Source organism: Oculina patagonica, chromosome 4 (genome assembly GCF_052425735.1).
Source record: "Oculina patagonica isolate OP01 chromosome 4, crgOcupat, whole genome shotgun sequence".
NCBI lineage: Eukaryota > Metazoa > Cnidaria > Anthozoa > Scleractinia > Oculinidae > Oculina > Oculina patagonica.
Window position 1 is genome coordinate 41,342,641 of NC_135761.1, and position 19,570 is coordinate 41,362,210.

At 39.1% G+C, this 19,570-nt stretch overlaps 3 protein-coding genes and 2 pseudogenes across 4 annotated transcripts; 4 read left to right on the top strand and 1 right to left on the bottom strand.

Annotated features, from left to right (window-relative positions):
• The first annotated feature begins 549 nt into the window (after window positions 1–549).
• LOC144650203 (uncharacterized) lies at window positions 550–1,731 on the top strand. The gene is made up of 2 exons (XM_078509857.1): window positions 550–684; window positions 920–1,731. Exons 1-2 carry the CDS (start codon window positions 635–637, stop codon window positions 1,725–1,727), a joined length of 858 nt encoding a protein of 285 aa, XP_078365983.1. The 5' UTR covers window positions 550–634; the 3' UTR covers window positions 1,728–1,731.
• LOC144650202 (uncharacterized) lies at window positions 1,723–3,862 on the bottom strand. The gene has a single exon (XM_078509856.1). It carries the CDS (start codon window positions 3,847–3,849, stop codon window positions 2,863–2,865), a length of 987 nt encoding a protein of 328 aa, XP_078365982.1. The 5' UTR covers window positions 3,850–3,862; the 3' UTR covers window positions 1,723–2,862.
• A 107-nt stretch (window positions 3,863–3,969) lies between these two features.
• On the top strand, window positions 3,970–4,936 carry LOC144647898 (uncharacterized). Its single transcript, XM_078507582.1, has 2 exons — window positions 3,970–3,981; window positions 4,100–4,936. Exons 1-2 carry the CDS (start codon window positions 3,970–3,972, stop codon window positions 4,655–4,657), a joined length of 570 nt encoding a protein of 189 aa, XP_078363708.1. The 3' UTR covers window positions 4,658–4,936.
• A 5,689-nt stretch (window positions 4,937–10,625) lies between these two features.
• LOC144648727 (uncharacterized) lies at window positions 10,626–12,297 on the top strand (annotated as a pseudogene).
• Window positions 12,298–17,038: 4,741 nt separating this feature from the next.
• On the top strand, window positions 17,039–18,150 carry LOC144647899 (uncharacterized; annotated as a pseudogene). The gene is made up of 3 exons (XR_013569647.1): window positions 17,039–17,132; window positions 17,286–17,885; window positions 17,986–18,150. The product of XR_013569647.1 is annotated as an uncharacterized LOC144647899 (transcript).
• The last annotated feature ends 1,420 nt before the right edge of the window (window positions 18,151–19,570 follow it).

Sequence of the window (19,570 nt, forward strand, 5' to 3'; positions counted from 1 at the left end):
TCGTTTTATCCTAATGGGTCGTCAAATCAAGTGCCCAGGTTGCACATGATTTTGGTCGTCCTGGAAAGGATTGTACAGGTCCAGTTCACAACGATACCGAACAGGATCGCGATGCCGCTGATGAGCTAGAGCATACCGACGAGGTTGGTGCTAACGCTTCTTCAAACCCTGACGTATTGCAATATTTGACAGCATCGGTGCAGCTCTTATCCACCGAATTGAAACAGGAGACTAACGAGTTGCGCGCGTTAGTGCGTCCTGCCTCTTCACAACATCAGCAGCAAGCGCCAGCAGTCCCGCCCCTTGTTACATTGCCAGAGCTTCGTGCTATGACCGATTTAGCTAAGATCGTGGATCGATGGGTAGAGCACCTTGGCGTTGGTGGTTCGGATGATAGCGAGTCTGAGAATGAGACCGACCCTATTCAGCAATCAGGAGCTACTTCTGCACCTTCCTAGCGTCCTGGTAAGTTAAAAGGGACCTTACGCAATGACGACGTCGCCAATGTCGACGTCGTGCATGACTTAATTTAGGCGTAACGCGCATGCGTGCATATTTTACCTAATTATTCTAAGACGTCGCCAACACACGCCGTCGCGAAACTGGCGGGTTTGAAGTCGTCGCAGAGGAAAACATGGCAGCGGAAGGCAAGCAAGGAAAAGACGCTCAAACTGCTAAGAAAAGGTGAGCTTTCTGATGGCATAATGCTTTTTGAGTAATTAAGGATTTCTCAAGTGGAACTTCGCAAAAATTCCCGTCATTTGACCATAAACATGTATGTATTCACAGTGAATGTTGAGTTGGAAGACCGCCTTGTAAAGGAAGCTGACTATATTATTTTGTCTTTTGTATCGGTTCTCTTGGGCACCAGTAAAACAAGAGTACATGCTATCAACATCTTTTTGTGTTCTTTTTGTAGTGGTGCGATGAAGTGGTCCGAGATGCACGACGTGTATCTTTGTCGCGAAATTTTATTCATCAAACCTTACCAGTTTAAATCGGGGAGTACTCACAGTGGAAATGCTTGGACTAGTATTGCCAATGATTTATGTGCTGTTGAAGAAATATCTTTCACAGTGAATCAGAAATCGGTGAGAGATAGATACAGATTGCTGTTAGATAAGCACAAGAAAAAGATGAGAGCACAAGAGAGTGAGAGCGGCTCGACTACAGATGAGACCGAACTAGATAAACTCCTTGAAAACATACTCGAGGAAACAGAGGAGGCTTTAAGCAGCCATGATAAAGAAACAAAAGAAAAGCAGGGCAAGGAATTACTTGATCGAAAAAAGGCAGAGGAAGTTCGCCAGAAAGCATTGGAATCCCTGGGACAAACGCAAAAACGGCATGGGGAAGAAAAAGATGATTGCTTGACCTCAAAGAAAAAGCCACGAAAAAGTGGAACTGAAACCATGATGTACCTGCAAACCAAAGCAGAAAAAGAATTCGAATTGAGGAAGGAAGAGATGCAGCTTAAACGGCAAGACATGGAATATCAAAAAGAAATGCAGCTTGAAGCCATTCGGAAGCAAAATTCAACCTCTCAGAATATGGAGAAAATGTTTGAGCATTTTCAAGCACAGCAGCTTAGCTTACAGCAGCAGCTGATGCAACAACAACAGCAATACCAGCAGATGCAGATGAAACAAGCACAACAGCAACAACAAATGCAGCAGCAACAGTCACAACTTTTATTTACTCTGCTGGAGAAGATGTCTAAGAACTAAGTTCCTGGCTGAGGTATTTTGAAATGTTTCATGTAACCTGTTCATTTTGAAGCCTACCTTTTAGGGCAAGGCTTGAGTTATGGAACTTTGATGTACTTTATAACTTAAACTAATGTAGTTGTTGTTAACCAGAGTCAATGCTTATCACTCTTTTGTAAGCAGTGTTGTTGTTATAAGCATTTATCAGAATTTGATTCTTTGATGTGTGTTGCTACTTTAAGTAATTGTTTACAAGAACTTTGTAAGGAAGGATTCATCAATAAAATTATATTTTTAGCAGTGACAATAAGCCATGTCAATTCAAGTTTGTGTTTGAGGGGGGTTGAAGATTTCAGAAATTTTTAATTTATTTTACAATTTTCAAGGCTATGGTTTTTGTGATCTGTAGAAATCACTCACCCCCCAACAGGCAATTTTGTAATCCCATGACTGCAATTTAGTCAAGATAGTGCAACCCTTGACAAAACATGTGCACAGCTACCATACATGAGAGGACTTCTGCAACTTTTATTTCTGTAATACATGAAGTTTGCAAAGGTTATACAATAGTTTGTTTTTGTCTCAGAACAAAATGTCAAAATTTGTACCATTATTTTAACTTTTTCTGTATAATGACATACTTTCACCAAAAACCACACAGCCACTGTGACTTGTAGTTTGTCTGTTTTGGAACTGCAATCTAGTAAAATACTGCAAAATATTTTTTTATCTGCTAAATAAAATGATATCAAGAGTGAAGGATGTTTAAAATGTAACATTAACTTATGATTTCTTGAATAATTCAAAATATAACCAAAATCCAGAGCTAGTTCGAAATATACAAGCTGAAACTCTATACAGGGTTTGACTCGTTGCCTTTCATTTAGCACTGACTGGCTTAAGTACTAAGCTCACAAAACTAATGTCAGGCCATCTGACTTACAGTTGTTACTTACGGTTGTTTACAAGATTTTTTGTGTGTTATATATAGGTAACAGTCAATTATAGGTAATTGCTACAGGTTTAACTGGACAAGTAAATATAAGTACAAACTTAAATGATTTGTAATTGTCTCAATTTGCCCTAAAGTATTGAAACCTGTATTGCAGCTTGAAAGGATCAATTAGGCTAGCCTGGCTATGTGACTTACATTTCATTATGAAAAATAATCTTGTAATGAGGGAGGGTCTAAGTTGAAATAACTGCCAGTGGTCGAAGAATATAAACATGTGCGAGCATTAGTTAAAAGGGCACAAACAATGTACATTTTACCCACTGCACTTAATCCAATTTTTAAGTTTTTCTTAAAATCAAGAAAACTAAAGTAATTGATAATGTCCCCGAAGACCCATTCCACGCTGGTTCTAACTTGACTCATTGATGTATTAAAATTCTGCTGAAGTGGAGTTAGGTGCAATCCCCTAAAGGGTGCTTGTAGTTGTGGCCGCAAGGGATATCCCAGATCTCCATAAATACACAATGGGTCTCCATGAGGTGAATGAGAATAAAGCTGTAACTGTGTTAGGAGATTTGAATCACGAAGCATACCACTATCATGGCGACGCCCTTCAACAGGACCAAACAAGTTTGCTATCAGGCCATTTGGAGCAACCACTGACTGAAACTTTATTGCATGCACTCTTTTGTGCCCATTATATAAAATCCTTTGTAAAGTCCCAGGTCTACAAACTGGCCTGACTGTTCCATCAACAAAACCCCAGCAGTTGGTGTAGGGAGCCCCAGCATTATGAATCGCATCAGCATAGTTCTGAAGACTCGCAGGAGAAAGCCAGTCCTGCTGCATGCTTGTCAGGCGGTAGCTGTGATGGTTGTACACCAAATTCATCACTTCTGATGTAATCATACTAAGCTGTGGAACAGGTCTAGCAAATCTTGGGCACATATCACTGTATCTAATAGGGTAGGCAAATCGTTTTAACAAAATACAAAGTGCCTCGACCCCACTAACAACCAATCTGTTATAGCAGATTATCTCATCAGGTAATTGCATGACTTCTTTCAGCAGATAAATATCGTTTTTCCAAAAACGAAATTCAGCTTTGCATTCTTCGTCGGATAAACAATCCAAGTCAAACGGCTCATACTTCCAGTACGGGAAATCCGGGTTTTTCGAAGAATTCATTTCATAAAGGAGAATGAATTCTTCATCGTCTATGATGTTTACAGTTACAGTTACAAGAGCTGCGAATATGGTGACTACAAACTCCCGCCAACTTGAAACTCCCGCCTCTGCGGCGTACGCATGACTGCTTGCGTAAGTATCGCGAAATGCGACGCCGGCGATCAGAACGTCGACGGCTCCATTAGACTCCCGACGACCTCGACCTTGGCGACGTCATCATTGCGTAAGGTCTCTAGTATCTGGCCGGGAGGCAAAAGCTACCAGTGAGGTTTTGTATCACAGTTTTCTTTGTATCACACGAGCGCAGCGTGAGGTCAAATATGAGGAGTTAACGTTGGCGGAGTTCGTGGCTTTATACGCTCAAATTTTGTTATGTAAGGATATCACTCCTTTAGAGCGCACGGAGCGTGAAAAACATCTGGTATCCTTAATGCACTTCGCACAACAGTACGAATGGTCGGCCGTTCTAAATTTTCATGGTTCCGTGTTGCTCGAAATTGAGCGTGGACTTGTTAAATGGGGAGACTCTTATCTTCATTTGGAAAGTAGAACACTTTACGGACACCCATTGAAGGAGAAATTGCCGAATTCTTCAGTGCCAGTTTTATTTTGTCGCGATTATCAGCGAGAACAATGCATTAGCGTTAAAGACCACTTCGGATTTATCCATGGCGAACGCAAATGGTTGAAACATATCTGCGCAGCGTGCTGGACTCGTCTTCGAAAGCAGGAGTCACATCGTGAGCATTCTTCTGATTGTCCTCTAAAAGATTCTGCGAAAGATTCGCCGGCGACGTCAAAAAACTAGACTATTTTTCGCCTCCTGGTCTTCATGGAGCCAAAGCTGGGGGGCGTGCCCGTTTTGGATTTTTGTTGTGGTTCTAGCCAGTTTACTCGAGACTTTTTATTGCAAGACTTTTCTCCTGCGAGACATTTCGATTCTGGACAGTCAGAATTTTCGTATTCCAGTTCTAGTTTTTCCCCACAAGACAATACGTTTATTAAGTTTTCACAATCAAGACATTTAGTTTTTGATTACGCAACACGTCCTGTCACGAGTTCCTTTGTCGACGCTCACTGTGCTGTTTTTTCTTCTGGACAGTTCAATTATACTGGACTTTGTATTCCCGTTCCTTCTCGTCTGAATATTCCAGTGTGGCGTGCCTTGCTTCAAGACTATGAGGACAGTGTCATTTGTGACTTTTTGGAATTTGGTTGGCCACTTGGCTACACTAACCACACCCTTCCAGTGTTCGACCTTCGTACCCACCGTGGCGCGTTGGATTTTCCTTCCGCAGTTCAGGACTATATTAGTAACGAGATTTTACTTGGTCGCGTTGTAGGACCCTTTGATGCACCGCCTTTTCCTGACGGTTTTGTGGTTTCTCCTCTCAACACGGTGGCCAAGCGTGACTCTCAGGAACGAAGAGTGATCGTGGATTTGAGCTGGCCTTGTGGCTCCTCAGTTAATGACGGTATTCCTTCTTCTGGAAATCCCACTTCTTGCCCCTTTCCTCCTGGGCTCCTTCCCTGTCCACATTTTCTGCTTACTAGTCTCAAATATTTTTTCCCTCCTTGCAGATTTGTTCGGGCTGTGTGCTACAGATGGGTCATGCATTTTATTCTTCCTTAATGAATTGTACATTGTAAGAGGTCTAAAAACATGTTTTTGTACCCATGCAATGACCTAATAGGCCGCTTCAAAATACTTTGAAAGACATATTTAATTAGGTCGATATATTTTTAACAAATACATGGTATTACAAAAAATACCGGTAGTTAAAATAAAACAAATCAACCTCTTGAAAAAATAAAGGATGAAATACGTAGCATTCTTTGGCAAAAACAAATCATCATTAATATAACAGGAAAAGTCACACCAATCCAGGCCAGTGGTACCTAGTTGACATTGTACTTGTAAGTAATATGAAGTTTTCTTGTTCAGGGTTAATTTATTGGAAATGGGATCACACTTTAAATAAGCCACATCATCTAAACAAGTTGTTTCCTCCTGGACAACCTTTGTCTCAAACAAGCCATAAGGACTTGATGAACCAGTTTGAGCTGCCTCAATGTCATAAACCTTTCTGTCAGGGGAACTTCCTAGCCAGGGTCATTTTGGTTTTATAACAAGACCGCTTGCAAGTTCACCATACCTTATAGCAGCTGTCTGAACAAGCCTAGATGGCTGACGTTGTTTAACCAGACTATCAAAATTACAAATTCGCTTTGCCACTATTCCAAACTTATTCTTTTTTTTTTCGCAGTGAATGCCAAAGCTCACTTTCATTCTGTTCTCTAGTTTTTTCTTCTAAGTTCTGTGCCATATCTTAAGTGACAGACAGACACCAGCTTTGCAGATTTGAAACAATCTGACACATTGTTTTCAAACCTTCTGCCTGCATCAGGCAAGGGCAGCTTAAGAAATGAAGTGCGGGCAATAATCATTTATGACATACTTCTCTGTGAGCCTCTGCTGATAAGATAATACAGAACCCTTTGGTGCTGCTCCAAATGTAGTTTGTTCACAAGGCACTTGTGAGAATGCAAAGTCCTCTAGATCTGATAATCAACTCCATGGAAAAAGCTCAGGGTTAAGATTTTTTAGTTAGGCTTTTTGTTAAGGGCCCAGTAAGTGATACTACGAGGCAGGTGAGTACAGGTTGCTTTTAATGAACTTATCATAGTTTGCTCCCTCTCGAGGCTTCTTCACCATCACTTCAGCTACACATTAAGGACTTATGTGTTTCCCTCTTGGAACACTCAATCGCTATGACATCAAGATGTCAGTACAGCATCTAATTTACTACAACTCCTCTTCTCGGCTTGCTTTGCTCGCCAATAGAATCAATAGCCTGCTCACAGGCTACATCACAATCAAAAGATCAGCTCCTTTAATGTTAGCATGCTGAAGTCATTTTGAAATTTCATTCAAGTCAAAGGACAGGAAATCTGAGCTTGTTGGAAAACTTACAGCGATAAAACTTAAGAGTGGAAAAAAGTAGAGATTCCAACTTATTTGCTGATGGCGTCTACGAGACAATCAATTCGATAGGAAAGAAGCAAGGTTGAAATCATGTATTTTCTATATGGTTGTCCCTGACTCAGAAATTGAAGCTTGTCAAACTAGAAAGTTTTTGAGTAACTGGTTACACCAATTGTGGCCTTAGACATCCAGGCAGTATGACAAAATAATTTTCACTGTGTATGGTTACACAGTGAAAATTTCTTCAAACTTGGTACAATTGATGTACACCACAAGACACAAAAAAAAAACAAGTTGTGACGTTGCCATGGCAACCGTTTTGCTCCAAATACCTATAATTTCAGTGTTTGCATAACCAAAGATAATCCATTCCCAACAAGCTAATAAGAAGAGTAAGGGTAATATGGGCACTAATATGGTAATATGGACTTTGTGCATTTAATTTCTTTGCATCCAGTCAGCACTCACTGCTGTCAATATTTCCTTTCACAAATTATCTTTTTAGCAGAACCTCGTTTTGTGTCTTGTGGTGTACATTACCTGAACTGTTCAGTGATTCTGCCTGCACCTTTAAATATGGCCAACAAGAAACTCCTAACTTACATTTGTTATCTTAATTTAATGAACTTTGTATTAGGATCATTCGTGGCAATGTGCAGGAATTGTGCCCCAAAAATGAATTGTAAGCTGATGAAACTGACTCAAAGTACTCAGTGACCTGGTCAGAAAAACAGGATTCAATCATTCAGTGACTGAATTTAAATCAATTTGGTAAGCCCAGAGTGAAACCACTTAAATTTATTTCTTAAAACATAAGATTTGTTACTAAATAAGATTTTTCAAAGGGAGATAACATATTTTAAAGAAACCTATGGCATTTAATTTTTATTTCTAATGACTTTTTTATACTTTAAGTCCTGTTTAATAATCATGATATTTTTAGTTTTCAAATTTTTAACTTTTATAACTTCTTTTTGTGCATGCATTGATATTTTAGCTCAGTAGATTTAATTTAGTAAGGTATTTTTATATCTTATTTTTATATTTTAGTATAGTGATTGTAAAGCGCTATGAAAGATTAGCTAAATAGCGCTATATAAATGATTATTATTATTTATCATTGTTATTTTAAATGCCTTTATTAATGTTATTTAATTAGAGGAGCAAGCAGCCACAGGTAGCACGGATGACAACGAATCAAGCATTTTTCACCTTGGGTAAAAAGTGACTGTTAACAGGGCTGTAATTGTCAAAATTGAAAAATAAGCAAGAGACCCAGGTGCAATGTGCTTGCGCCTGACAGCTGTTTTTCTTAGTGATGACGAACTGGCAAGTTCAAACATAATAGGCAAACATGGCAAAAAAAAATCGACCCAAGAAAAGTGGAAGCCATTATAAGTATTTGTTAACAATGTTATTATGATCTGGTAAAGATAACTGAATAGCATTTAATACTCTAATTAAATAACAGTTCTGCCTCATACTCATGCGCATTATGAGAAGTGATTGAAATACAAGAAATGTCTTTACCCACCATTTCACCAGCAACACTACAAAATTGTTTTAACCATATGTTTTATCCATCAAAGGCTTGCTTACCAATTTTTTGCAAGAAAGCAGAGGAGAGCAAAAAAAGGTTGTGGGAGTTTGAGGAGAATTTTGCTACAAAATGGGGCTGGTTAAAACACTCATTGACAGGACCTTCAAGATCAACAACACCAGGTTAGGTTTTTACAACGATATTCAGAATTTTTTTACTATTTTCTTTAAGAATCTTTATCCCGAGCATGTATTAGGAATGTAACTCCATTGTTATGTCACAAGGGCAGTAGTAGAGAACAGCACACAACTTTGAACAGGTGTCGCACAACCTACCAAGTACCAAATTAAGCTTAAGGAGTCTATGTACATCAAGTAGGAAAAGCCTGACATTAATCAACAGGTCAAACACATCAATTTGACACTTTCCCTATAGCTGCACGTGCATCTTTGAATTCCATTAACTCCGAAGTTTTTCTAGTGTATTGTTTTTCAATGCAATGTAACGTATGATTTGTAACAGGCACGTTTCAAATCACTGCAAACTTTCATAACCGTCACACTGACAATGACTGATGTACCGTCAAAACATGTTTGTGAAAGTTAAAAGAGTTGTATTATTTTTGAAAATGTTTTAATTACTATTTTAAAAAATAACTTCTTGGATATAGATTTTGTTATGAAATTTAGCGATATAAAATCACGACGTTTCGACCTCTCCGAGGTCATTTTCAAGTGCGAATAAAAATATAAAATTAGCATAAATATATTAAAATAGTAAAATAGGCAAAATTGTCATGAACGCTGAATAGCGATAAAATATGTAAAAATAAGTGACAAAATATTAATGAAGTTAAAAGGGTTAAAAAACTTAAAAATACAGAAACAATAAGAGTAATTAAAAAGAAAAACCGACCTAAACAAATAGTTTTGCGCGGATGGAATCGCATTGTTTGTTCAGAGTTGGTTTCAGTTCTTTGATAAAAAACATTTCATAAATAAGGCAGTCAAACTTGCTCTGACACTTCTTCAAAATTCTAAAAAAAAAATTCTAAAAAACTGCGCAATGTCATCTGGGGCCATATCGTGTTGTTCCTTTAGGTGAGTACCAATGGCCGATCCCTTATGTTCTTCAATCCGTTGGTGAAGATGTCGGCACGTGTATCCGACATACCCTGCATCACACAGGTTACACTGAAAATTATACACAACGCATTGTTGATTCACAAGGGGTGGCTTGTCTTCCCTCACTTTGATTTCATCCTTGATTTTCCGACTCGTGTACACGGGGCTGATGTCTACCTTGATCTTCCGGCTGAGGTCTCCAAGTTGTCTGCGGACCGAATTTGCAGATTTCTGGTCTTTGAAAGGCAGCATGATTCTGATTGGGTCTTGCTTCTCAAGATCGTTTTGTTGGGTAGGTGCATCCTCGGACACTTTAGACTCAATAAATTGACGGATGGTTGACTGTACAAGTTCGTCTGGGTAGCACAGACGGGAAAAGGTCACTTTGAGGCGTTCACACTCTTGATGAAAAAATTTCCACAAAGAAGAGAGCTTGAATGCACGGTTGAGCATGGTGTTCAATAGTGATCGTTTATATCTTACATCCACATGGCTATGATAGTGTAACAATAGCCCGGTGTCCGTAGGCTTTCGGTACACCGACATTCGCAAGAGTCGACAAGACCAAATCTGAAAAATGGAATAGATCTTCCACTGATTTTGAGCGGAATGTTATTGCTGAAGAGCTTCGCCAGAAAACCAAACAAACTGCGGAGTTGAAGAAGGAAATCAGTGATGTTTACCAGGAAATCAAGGAAGAATGCTCGCCGCTTCGCTTCATCTGCATTCTGAAAACGATCGTAACCCTTCGCAACGAGCAATACCAACACCTAATGAGTGGTCATACCAAAAAGATCTCAAGACTTCTGGCCGCCGATACGAACATCGATGAGCACATCAAGAACATATCCTCGTACAGGCTCTCGTTTTTCCAAAAGCTGGTATTGTGTCGAGGGCTTAACTTTTCTCTCCCACAACGAATATCACCGAGAGAAATCCTAGCAACCTTTGAAAAGGCATATTGGAAACTAGAACCGAAGCTTAGCAGCGACGATAAAGAATTAGCAGCGGCAACATTACGATCGATTGCCCTTAATTACAGCGAACGCAAAGGTCCAGCACCACCTAAAGCAATGCTGCGAGCAATAGGCCAGCTTAAGAAGAGAGATGACATCATTGTTACCAAGCCTGATAAGGGCTCAGGAGTAGTCGTGATGGACAAAACTGACTATGTGCGTCTGTTGAAGGAGTCATCCATTAATGACGAGACAAAGTTCACGCCTGTAGGCCTTGAGAGACCAAGAACACGAGGAAGACCTCCGAAGCATTTCCATCCGTTGCTTCAGAAAGAGAAAGAGTTATCCTCGGTGGTACAAAGAATCTTGCCCAAAGCTATTGCTGATTCAGTAATCCAGAAAGGCTCGAGACTTGCCCATCTTTATGGTTTGCCAAAAACCCACAAGAAGAAGCTAGCCATGCGTCCGATACTGTCGGCTACTGGAACATACAATTACAAGCTTGCAAAGTGGCTGGATGAAAAGTTGAAACCCTTGTCCGTCAACGACCACACCGTCAGTGACATTTTCCAATTCGCCAATGAACTCCATGGGATGGAAATCAACGACCATGACATCTTAGTGTCATATGACGTATCTTCACTTTTCACCAACGTACCTGTAGATGAAACCATTGAAAACATCGCAGAAAGAGCCTTTGAAAACGACTGGTTTAACAAAGAACACAATCTTAACATCACGAAGTCGGATCTGATTGAGTTGTTACGAGTTGCGACGAAAAATCAGCTTTTCCAGTTCGAAGGAAGCCTTTTCGAACAGGTGGACGGTGTTGCTATGGGTTCGCCACTGGGACCTCTCATGGCTAACACATTCATGTGCAACATCGAGAAACAATTAGAAACCAGAAACGAGATGCCTGCCTTCTACAAACGCTATGTCGATGATACGCTTAGCGCAATGCCTGATGTAGAAACAGCCTCTGAGTTCTTAATTACGTTAAACAACAGTCATCCTTCTATCAACTTCACAATGGAGCTTGAAGAAAATGGCAGACTCCCCTTCTTGGGAATGGATATCATCAGGAATGGATGCCATTTAGACACGAAGGTGTACCGAAAGCCTACGGACACCGGGCTATTGTTACACTATCATAGCCATGTGGATGTAAGATATAAACGATCACTATTGAACACCATGCTCAACCATGCATTCAAGCTCTCTTCTTCGTGGAAATTGTTTCATCAAGAGTGTGAACGCCTCAAAGTGACCTTTTCCCGTCTGTGCTACCCAGACGAACTTGTACAGTCAACCATCCGTCAATTTATTGAGTCTTAAGTGTCCGAGGATGCACCTACCCAACAAAACGATCTTGAGAAGCAAGACCCAATCAGAATCGTGCTGCCTTTCAAAGACCAGAAATCTGCAAATTCGGTCCGCAGACAACTTGGAGACCTCAGCCGGAAGATCAAGGTAGACATCAGCCCCGTGTACACGAGTCGGAAAATCAAGGATGAAATCAAAGTGAGGGAAGACAAGCCACCCCTTGTGAATCAACAATGCGTTGTGTATAATTTTCAGTGTAACCTGTGTGATGCAGGGTATGTCGGATACACGTGCCGACATCTTCACCAACGGATTGAAGAACATAAGGGATCGGCCATTGGTACTCACCTAAAGGAACAACACGATATAGCCCCAGATGACATTGCGCAGTTTTTTAGAATTTTGAAGAAGTGTCAGAGCAAGTTTGACTGCCTTATTTATGAAATGTTTTTTATCAAAGAACTGAAACCAACTCTGAACAAACAATGCGATTCCATTCGCGCAAAACTATTTGTTTAGGTCGGTTTTTCTTTTTAATTACTCTTATTGTTTCTGTATTTTTAAGTTTTTTAACCCTTTTAACTTCATTAATATTTTGTCACTTATTTTTACATATTTTATCGCTTTTCAGCGTTCGTGACAATTTTGCCTATTTTACTATTTTAATATATTTATGCTAATTTTATATTTTTATTCGCACTTGAAAATGACCTCGGAGAGGTCGAAACGTCGTGATTTTATATCGCTAAATTTCATAACAAAATTTAAAAAATAAACTTGACATAAGGGGGGTCACGGAGAGGGATTTTGCTGGGATGGGAGGACGGCCTTTGAATTTTTCAAGTGGGGGTGCCATGGGAAGGGATATGGCAAAGAGGATGGGAGAGAGGCCTTGTCATTTCGGAGTGGGGATGTCAACAAGAAGCGGAACGAATGAGATGCCAGACAAAGATGACAATCATTTCAACTACTCTTACAATCTGACTGTTGAGGACAGTGGGTTTCAGACGGGTGGGATGGTTACTACAATGGGGAGGGTTAATTTTGAAAGTCAAAACAATAAGAAGGCAGCAATCTCAAATCAAGAAAGGGCTGGTGCATATTAAGTGATGGGGGGGCCCAGATTCCATCCAAGGGTTCTCAGTCGACAGGATCCATGATATGGCCTGGTCCCCTACCCATTTTGCTGTTTTGTTAGTAAGGAGAATTTTTTCTCCAAAGATATTTTTGGCAGGCGAGCAATGGGAAAAGATAGATGCTTGTATGACTGCAGAAGCGAAGAAGAATTCAACCAGAAGTTCAAAGTTTTAAAAGAAGTGGCACGAAATGGAGAAGTCATCAACAACAAACACCCCACTAAAATTTACAAAGTAATTTGTGAAATACAATGCTGGTCATTGTTGTGCATCGTCTCCAGCAATTCTGAATAGCCTAATCCGTGCACAAATTGAAAACTTTCAAGTTTCTGTGTAATCAGCATTTTTACTGTCCAGATACATTGTTTTTAATTTTCAATATTTGTTGTGTTGCATCATAAATTATTGAAAGATGAGTGGCAATTTATTTCATACCGTTCTTGTAATATCATCTGATTCCAAGAGTGGTAGTACTGCTGTTCAAAGTACCACAGCTGGAAATTATTCACTCACCTCAATTTTGTGTTTCAGAACAATAGTTTTTTATATTTAAATTTCATTTACACACCACACACTATTTACAATAAATATTCAAAATATAATTTTACAACAACAAAGCTACTAACTAGCGATGAAAACGTACTGACTTAAAGGAAAAACAGAAACAAGAAAGGAGGAAAAACATAACAACAAAAATCACCTAGTTTACAACACTTTTTTTCTGCTTTTTTCTTGACACAATTAAAAAAGGCATACTTGTATTACTTTTTGTTACAATGTAGATTTCTCATTTTTGTTTTCCCTTTTTTCTCAGATTATACAGCCAATTGCTGCAGACTGCAGACCGTGCAGACTGAGTAATTTTTTTTTACATTGTGTTTAACAAAACTTTTTACGAACGGTATCCAAAGTTCGTTTCAAATTCGCAAAGTCTCGCTACGGACTTTAGGGGGAATTTCATTACGTAGTTGTCAATCAAATTACGAACATCGAAACGAACTTCGAAATTGTCAATTTGCAGCGAAGTTGGCAGGTTGAGAAGTTCGCAAGTTGAGAAGATGTTCGCGCCAGTTCGTTTTATTTGGTGAAATAAAACCGTTCCCAGTACTGTAAAAAGCAATTTCAAGTCCAGGAAGGCAGAAAATCAACGGACTAAAAAGCAAGGCTGCCCTGAAAATGGTTTGTGAATGTTTATACAACTGAGTTTTCCCAATGTCACCCGACTCCCGACTAAAAATAGATTACAAGTTCTCCCGTGTGCAGTTTCGAAGGAAACAATTTCAACAGATGAACCAGTTTACATGTAAAAATACTGTTTGCGTGTGCCGTAAAAATCTTCCTAAAAAAAAAAACGTTTTCCGCTTCATGCATACACATCAGTTTGGAAAACCGCAGAAAACCAGAACATTTCAATTCAGTGTTGTTATACTTCTGTGTTTACACAACACGCAAGTCGCGCCATCTGTCTGTTCGTGATTAACTCTGTTCCTCTGAAATAATTTATATTTGTAAAAAAATAAGGTTTGGTTGAAAAAATTTTGACGTTCTTAAATTAATTAACCAATAAACAACGCTTGCTTTTGAACAATTGAAATGTGTATTTATTTACGAATTGCTAATATTTTATTATTAAGGACAGTGTTATGAAATACAAAATTTATGGGGATTTCTCACGAAAAACACTCTATTCCCAAAGCATAAATACCAACTGAAGCATTTGATTACGTTATAAAATTGAACTAGAAACATGTAACTAAACAAATAAACTGCTATCTCTGCTCAGTTCGTTTTACCTATAACTTACAATGTTCCAATGTTTGCAGTGTAACACGCTCTCTGACACAGACAGTAGAAGAAACTCAACAAGCTAGGGCCTAAATAAAATAATCCTTGACCTTGAAGCCAACTTTCGATGATTCCCTGACTTACTTGGACTTTTCCTTGTACTGTGAACGGATCCATTTCACCAAATTAAACGAACTGGTGCGAACTTCTTCTCTGCTTGCGAACTTCTCAACCTGCCAAATTCGCTGCAAGTGAAATTGACAATTTCGTTTCGAAGTTCATAATTTGATTGACAACTACGTAATGAAATTCCCCCTAAAGTTCGTAGCGAACTTCTAACGAACTTTCGAAAACGTTCGTAAAAAGTTTTGTTAAACACATTGTAAAAAAAGAGAAAAATTACTCAGTCTGCACGGTCTGCAGTCTGCATGGTCTGCGTTTTAGACTGACCGCTCTGTGGTAATTGGAAAACTGCACAGTGGCGGCCTTGCCGCCTTCTTTTTTAAAGTTTTTTCACTTTTTGTTTTATTATATCAAATAAAAATTATTTAATTTAATAAATATAAATTTAATATAAATTTAATATAGATAACATAAATAGAGAGAAGACTGTAAACTGGAAGGATTGCATGTCCTTGCTTCTGTTAAAGATGTGACACTTTTTGGCGGAATACCCCAAGAAACAATCGGTCGATCTATCTTCTAGGCTTAGAGCACGTTCAGGCCAATGTTAAAAAGAAACTGACAGGATTTATTTCTCAGCTTAGCGAAGAAAACTCATCATGGCCGATATTTTTGGCAGGCAAGCAATGGGAGAAGATAGATGCTTGAATGACTGCAGAAGTGAGGTAAATTCGACCAGAAGTGCAAATTTTAACAAGAGTGGCATGAAATGGAGAGGTCATCGACAACAACGCCCCACTGAAACTTACAAAGTACTTTGGGAAATACAAAGAAATGCAGCCAAAGGAAAAGATGGCCAAGTACGTATGTAACCGTGCAGGGATGGCCAGGGGATTTGGACAAAACTCAATTGAGTGGGGGAATTAAAAGTAAAGGGGGTTGGGAACCACTGCTGCTAGTGTTCTCGCAGTAACTTTTGGGGGCCTTAAGGTTCATCGATCTGTAAATATGAAGAAAGTCTTAACCATATTAAACCACAAAAAACTTTTATTTCTGAATTTCTTTACATGAAAATTTGTTGTTTCAGAATCACACACACAAAAAATGAGATTCTGGTACCTTTTAGGGTTGTTATTTTCAAAAATTTCCAGCGAGGGGGGGGGGGAACGAGTGAGCGTGGAAAAGGAACAAGCATGCAAAGCCCACAAGTGAAAAACAAGCATGCACGATTGTTTCTTCTCTGTGCTTGCATGTTTCACCCTGTCTCCCTTCCCTCTGGATGCCTGCCACACAGGCTCTGTTTTTAAAACAATTGCATACATATTAAACTTTTGGTGTTTGTGTAACATATACTCACACATACAAAACTGCAACCTTTAATGACACCTTTATTAATTAAAAGTAGTCAGTAGGTTACTACTTAATGATAATGGATTCTATATTAACAAATAGAGAAGAAACATAATACTCATTATATTATTATAATTAGCTATCACTGGTATTTAATACTTTAATACCCTACTTTGAAAAACCATTTACTATACTATTGATTGAAATAAGCTTTCATGCATACACCACTAATCCTTATGCCCAGAGTGAATCTCAAGTGTATAATATTATGGCATGTGATGTAATGTTGCAGAGGGGGGAGGGGGGGCGGGAGACAACGACTCATGCCTCTTGATATTACCCATGTAATGTTTATAGTTAGCTATGATATCAGCACGCAAGGGTGCCGCTCTCAAATTAAATAGTTACACTGCAGTGGAATTACATCTCTTGTTTCTTTTTCCGGTAACCATGAATGCCTTAAAGGGACTTTTGCAGTACATTGAAAGCAATGAATTTAAAGAGGAATTTGGTGACAATTTATACTTTTCCTGTAGTAACACTGAAGCTGTTTAGATTTTGTTTTCATCCCAAATACTCTGTTGAGTTTCCCTCGAAAGATGTACATTGTACATTGTGACCAAGACCAAAGTGAAACTTGCAGATAAGCAGACACTTGTCCAATGGAGTGTTGTCAACGAAAATGGTGATGTAAAAGATGCATATTTTGAGGCCACAAACCTAAAAACGGGCTCAAAGAAGGACTGCGGAGAGTTCATTGATCAGCTAAAGACATCAAGAGAGGAAGTAGAAATACGAATCAAGAACTGAAGAAGGACAAAGCACATGCGTTATGGAGGAAGGAATGGCTCGGAGAGATTAAGAAGATGAGGGATTTGGATCAAAGTTTCAAGGAGTTGATCGAGAAAGACCATGTGCACCCATGCGAAAAGCATTTTGCAGCTGAAGATATTGAAATTTGTAAGTATAGTTCTTATTAATTGTGCGATTTGTGCTTTTTTTACAGTTCAACTTAGCACTGTTTATAGTTTGGCCTTTCTATATGCTTGCTGTTCTCTTGATTTTAATGGTAAATCTAAGTCTTAATTTTACCCCTTTTCGTTTTTTTTACAGTTCATTCTGTCAAATTAACCAAGAAAAACCGAGATTTTGGTGCTCTTTAAACGCTGGATATGCCACAAAAGAGCCACAAAACGAACAAACCAGCGACAAGACCTGGCAGAGCAGTGGTGAAGGACCACAAGCAACCTTTGTCTAGTGTTTACTACAAGACGTTCAGCGAGCTGTGTCAAAGAGTGAAAGGATTAAAATTAAAAACTATTAATAACTGGAGTCACATTATTTGCTGACAGACTTGTTCTCAGAAAACACATCGAATGTTTTCTGCTGGCAGACCTGGAGCTAATCATAGACAAAAGTCTGTGTTTTACCGTGAAAGTATTTGGATCGTTCCTTGTAGAAGATCATGACCTGTACCTCAGACACCAACGATCGATGTGCAATGTTACTGTATCTGTTGTTATCAAAGAGTTAGAGGAATTTAAACTTTGTGGTGTGGTAAATGCTTGTGAAATGACAAGCAAACTGTATCATCATGTGATTCCTTTGGATCCAGACTTGGTGGTGGATGAGGACAGCCAGCAGTTCCTACACGAGGGATATTGGAGAGCAAAGGGCTGTTTGCTCCTGTGTGAACAAGACTCTGTGTGTGCAGCTTGTGGTCTCTGTAAAAAATTCCAATAATGCAAAGGAGAGGCGACAGTCAAAGCCTGTGTCCAAGACAAACCCAGAAAGAATTAAGCTGACTTTGCAGGGGCAGCCGTTACACTGTGCATAGCTGGAAAGAGAGCTGAATGAGATGCGTGCAGAACTTGAGGAAGCAAACGTTGAAGTGGATCATGAACTAAGCAATGACTCTTCTAAGATTCTTAACTCAAGCATCACAATCCCAAATTGGACTGCCTCTTCCAACGGCTGAGAGAGCTTTCAGCAGAATTCAACCCTGGGAATGAAACCCTGTGGTATTGTTATTCACCAGTCGGAGAATCCACACTCGCCAATATGATCAAAACCATGAGTATGGCAGCTGGAATTACTCAACAACTCACCAACTACTGTGTAAGGGCCACAGCCATAACTGTTTTATCAGATCACAACGTGGAGGCAAGACACATCAAGGCAGTGACAGGCCACAAGTCAGACAGCTCAATTGAATCATACAATGTGAGGGCATCGTTCCACCAGAAGGAAAACATGTCCAACATTTTGACACACATTTTGACAGACACACCGCCAACTGGCTCTTCAGAATCGCTCCAACGTTCAGCTACAGATTTAAAAGGAGAATAATCAATCTAGCTCATCTCCTGCCGTGGCATCCCAAGTTTATGAGCAGTCAACCATTCACCTTTCACAGCCGTTCAGCTTCCATGGCTGCACTGTCTCCATTGTCAGCAACAACTTTTTTCGTTAAAACAGTTTTTAACTTTTCATAAGTTTCTCGTTTTTCACATTTCTCAGATTTAAAACTTTTACATCCGTTATCTTTGATTGTCGTTTAACAATAAAAAAAACTTGGCTCTTTGTTGCAGTTTCGAGTGTATGACGTTTTCTTGAATGAAATGCAAAGGTGTACGCAGAACCCAATGAAATGTGGCGCATATGTCAATTTTTGCGCACGGTGTGGCCTGTTTCTGTCATTATTCAATGAAAACATGCTATCTCTTGCTGTATTAAGTTTTAAACGTCTAGTAAATTTATACTAAAACAACCAGATTATTCGCTCAATTTCTATGGGTGGTAGAAATCTCGATAAACTAATTGTTATTTATATTTATAAGGTACATATAATAGTTACAGTGTGGTTGTAATGGCAGTCTATTTTGATATATACAGGCAATATTTTAGCCTTCCAATGTTGCTCAGCTATTGAAATTCCCACTGAAGATGGTTTTACCCAGTGAATAACAAGTCTTGGACTTATTTTAGTCCTTCTTTCTTCTTTTTTGTGATGGGTGCTGTATGTTGATAAAAGTTTTCAAGAAAATACCAACACTATCGGGATATCCCTCGATAGCAAGAACATTTGATCGATGTACTCCTGTGTTCTCTGTAACCAATAACAACACTGTACTGTAGTAACTGCTGCATGATCACTTTCTTCATAAAATTCTGCCAAGACATAAAATGGCAGATGATATTAAAAAAACTGGATTAAATGTTTGTTTCATCAATGATGCATTTGATGGTTAGCTACCAGTGCATGTAAAATGGGCATTTTAGTCAACAAAAGAGAACAATACTATTAGACAGAATACTTCTGAGAATACTTGACTGACAGAGAGCAATACCTAATGTGCAACAAGGAAGACCTTGATGCAGATCAGCTGCCAAGGAAG

Coding starts and splice junctions, on each gene's coding strand:
- LOC144650203 (XM_078509857.1), top strand. CDS start 635: ATGGCAGCGGAAGGCAAGCAAGGAAAAGACGCTCAAACTGCTAAGAAA. Junction 685..919: donor GCTCAAACTGCTAAGAAAAG/GTGAGCTTTCTG, acceptor TTCTTTTTGTAG/TGGTGCGATGAAGTGGTCCG.
- LOC144650202 (XM_078509856.1), bottom strand. CDS start 3,849: ATGAATTCTTCGAAAAACCCGGATTTCCCGTACTGGAAGTATGAGCCG.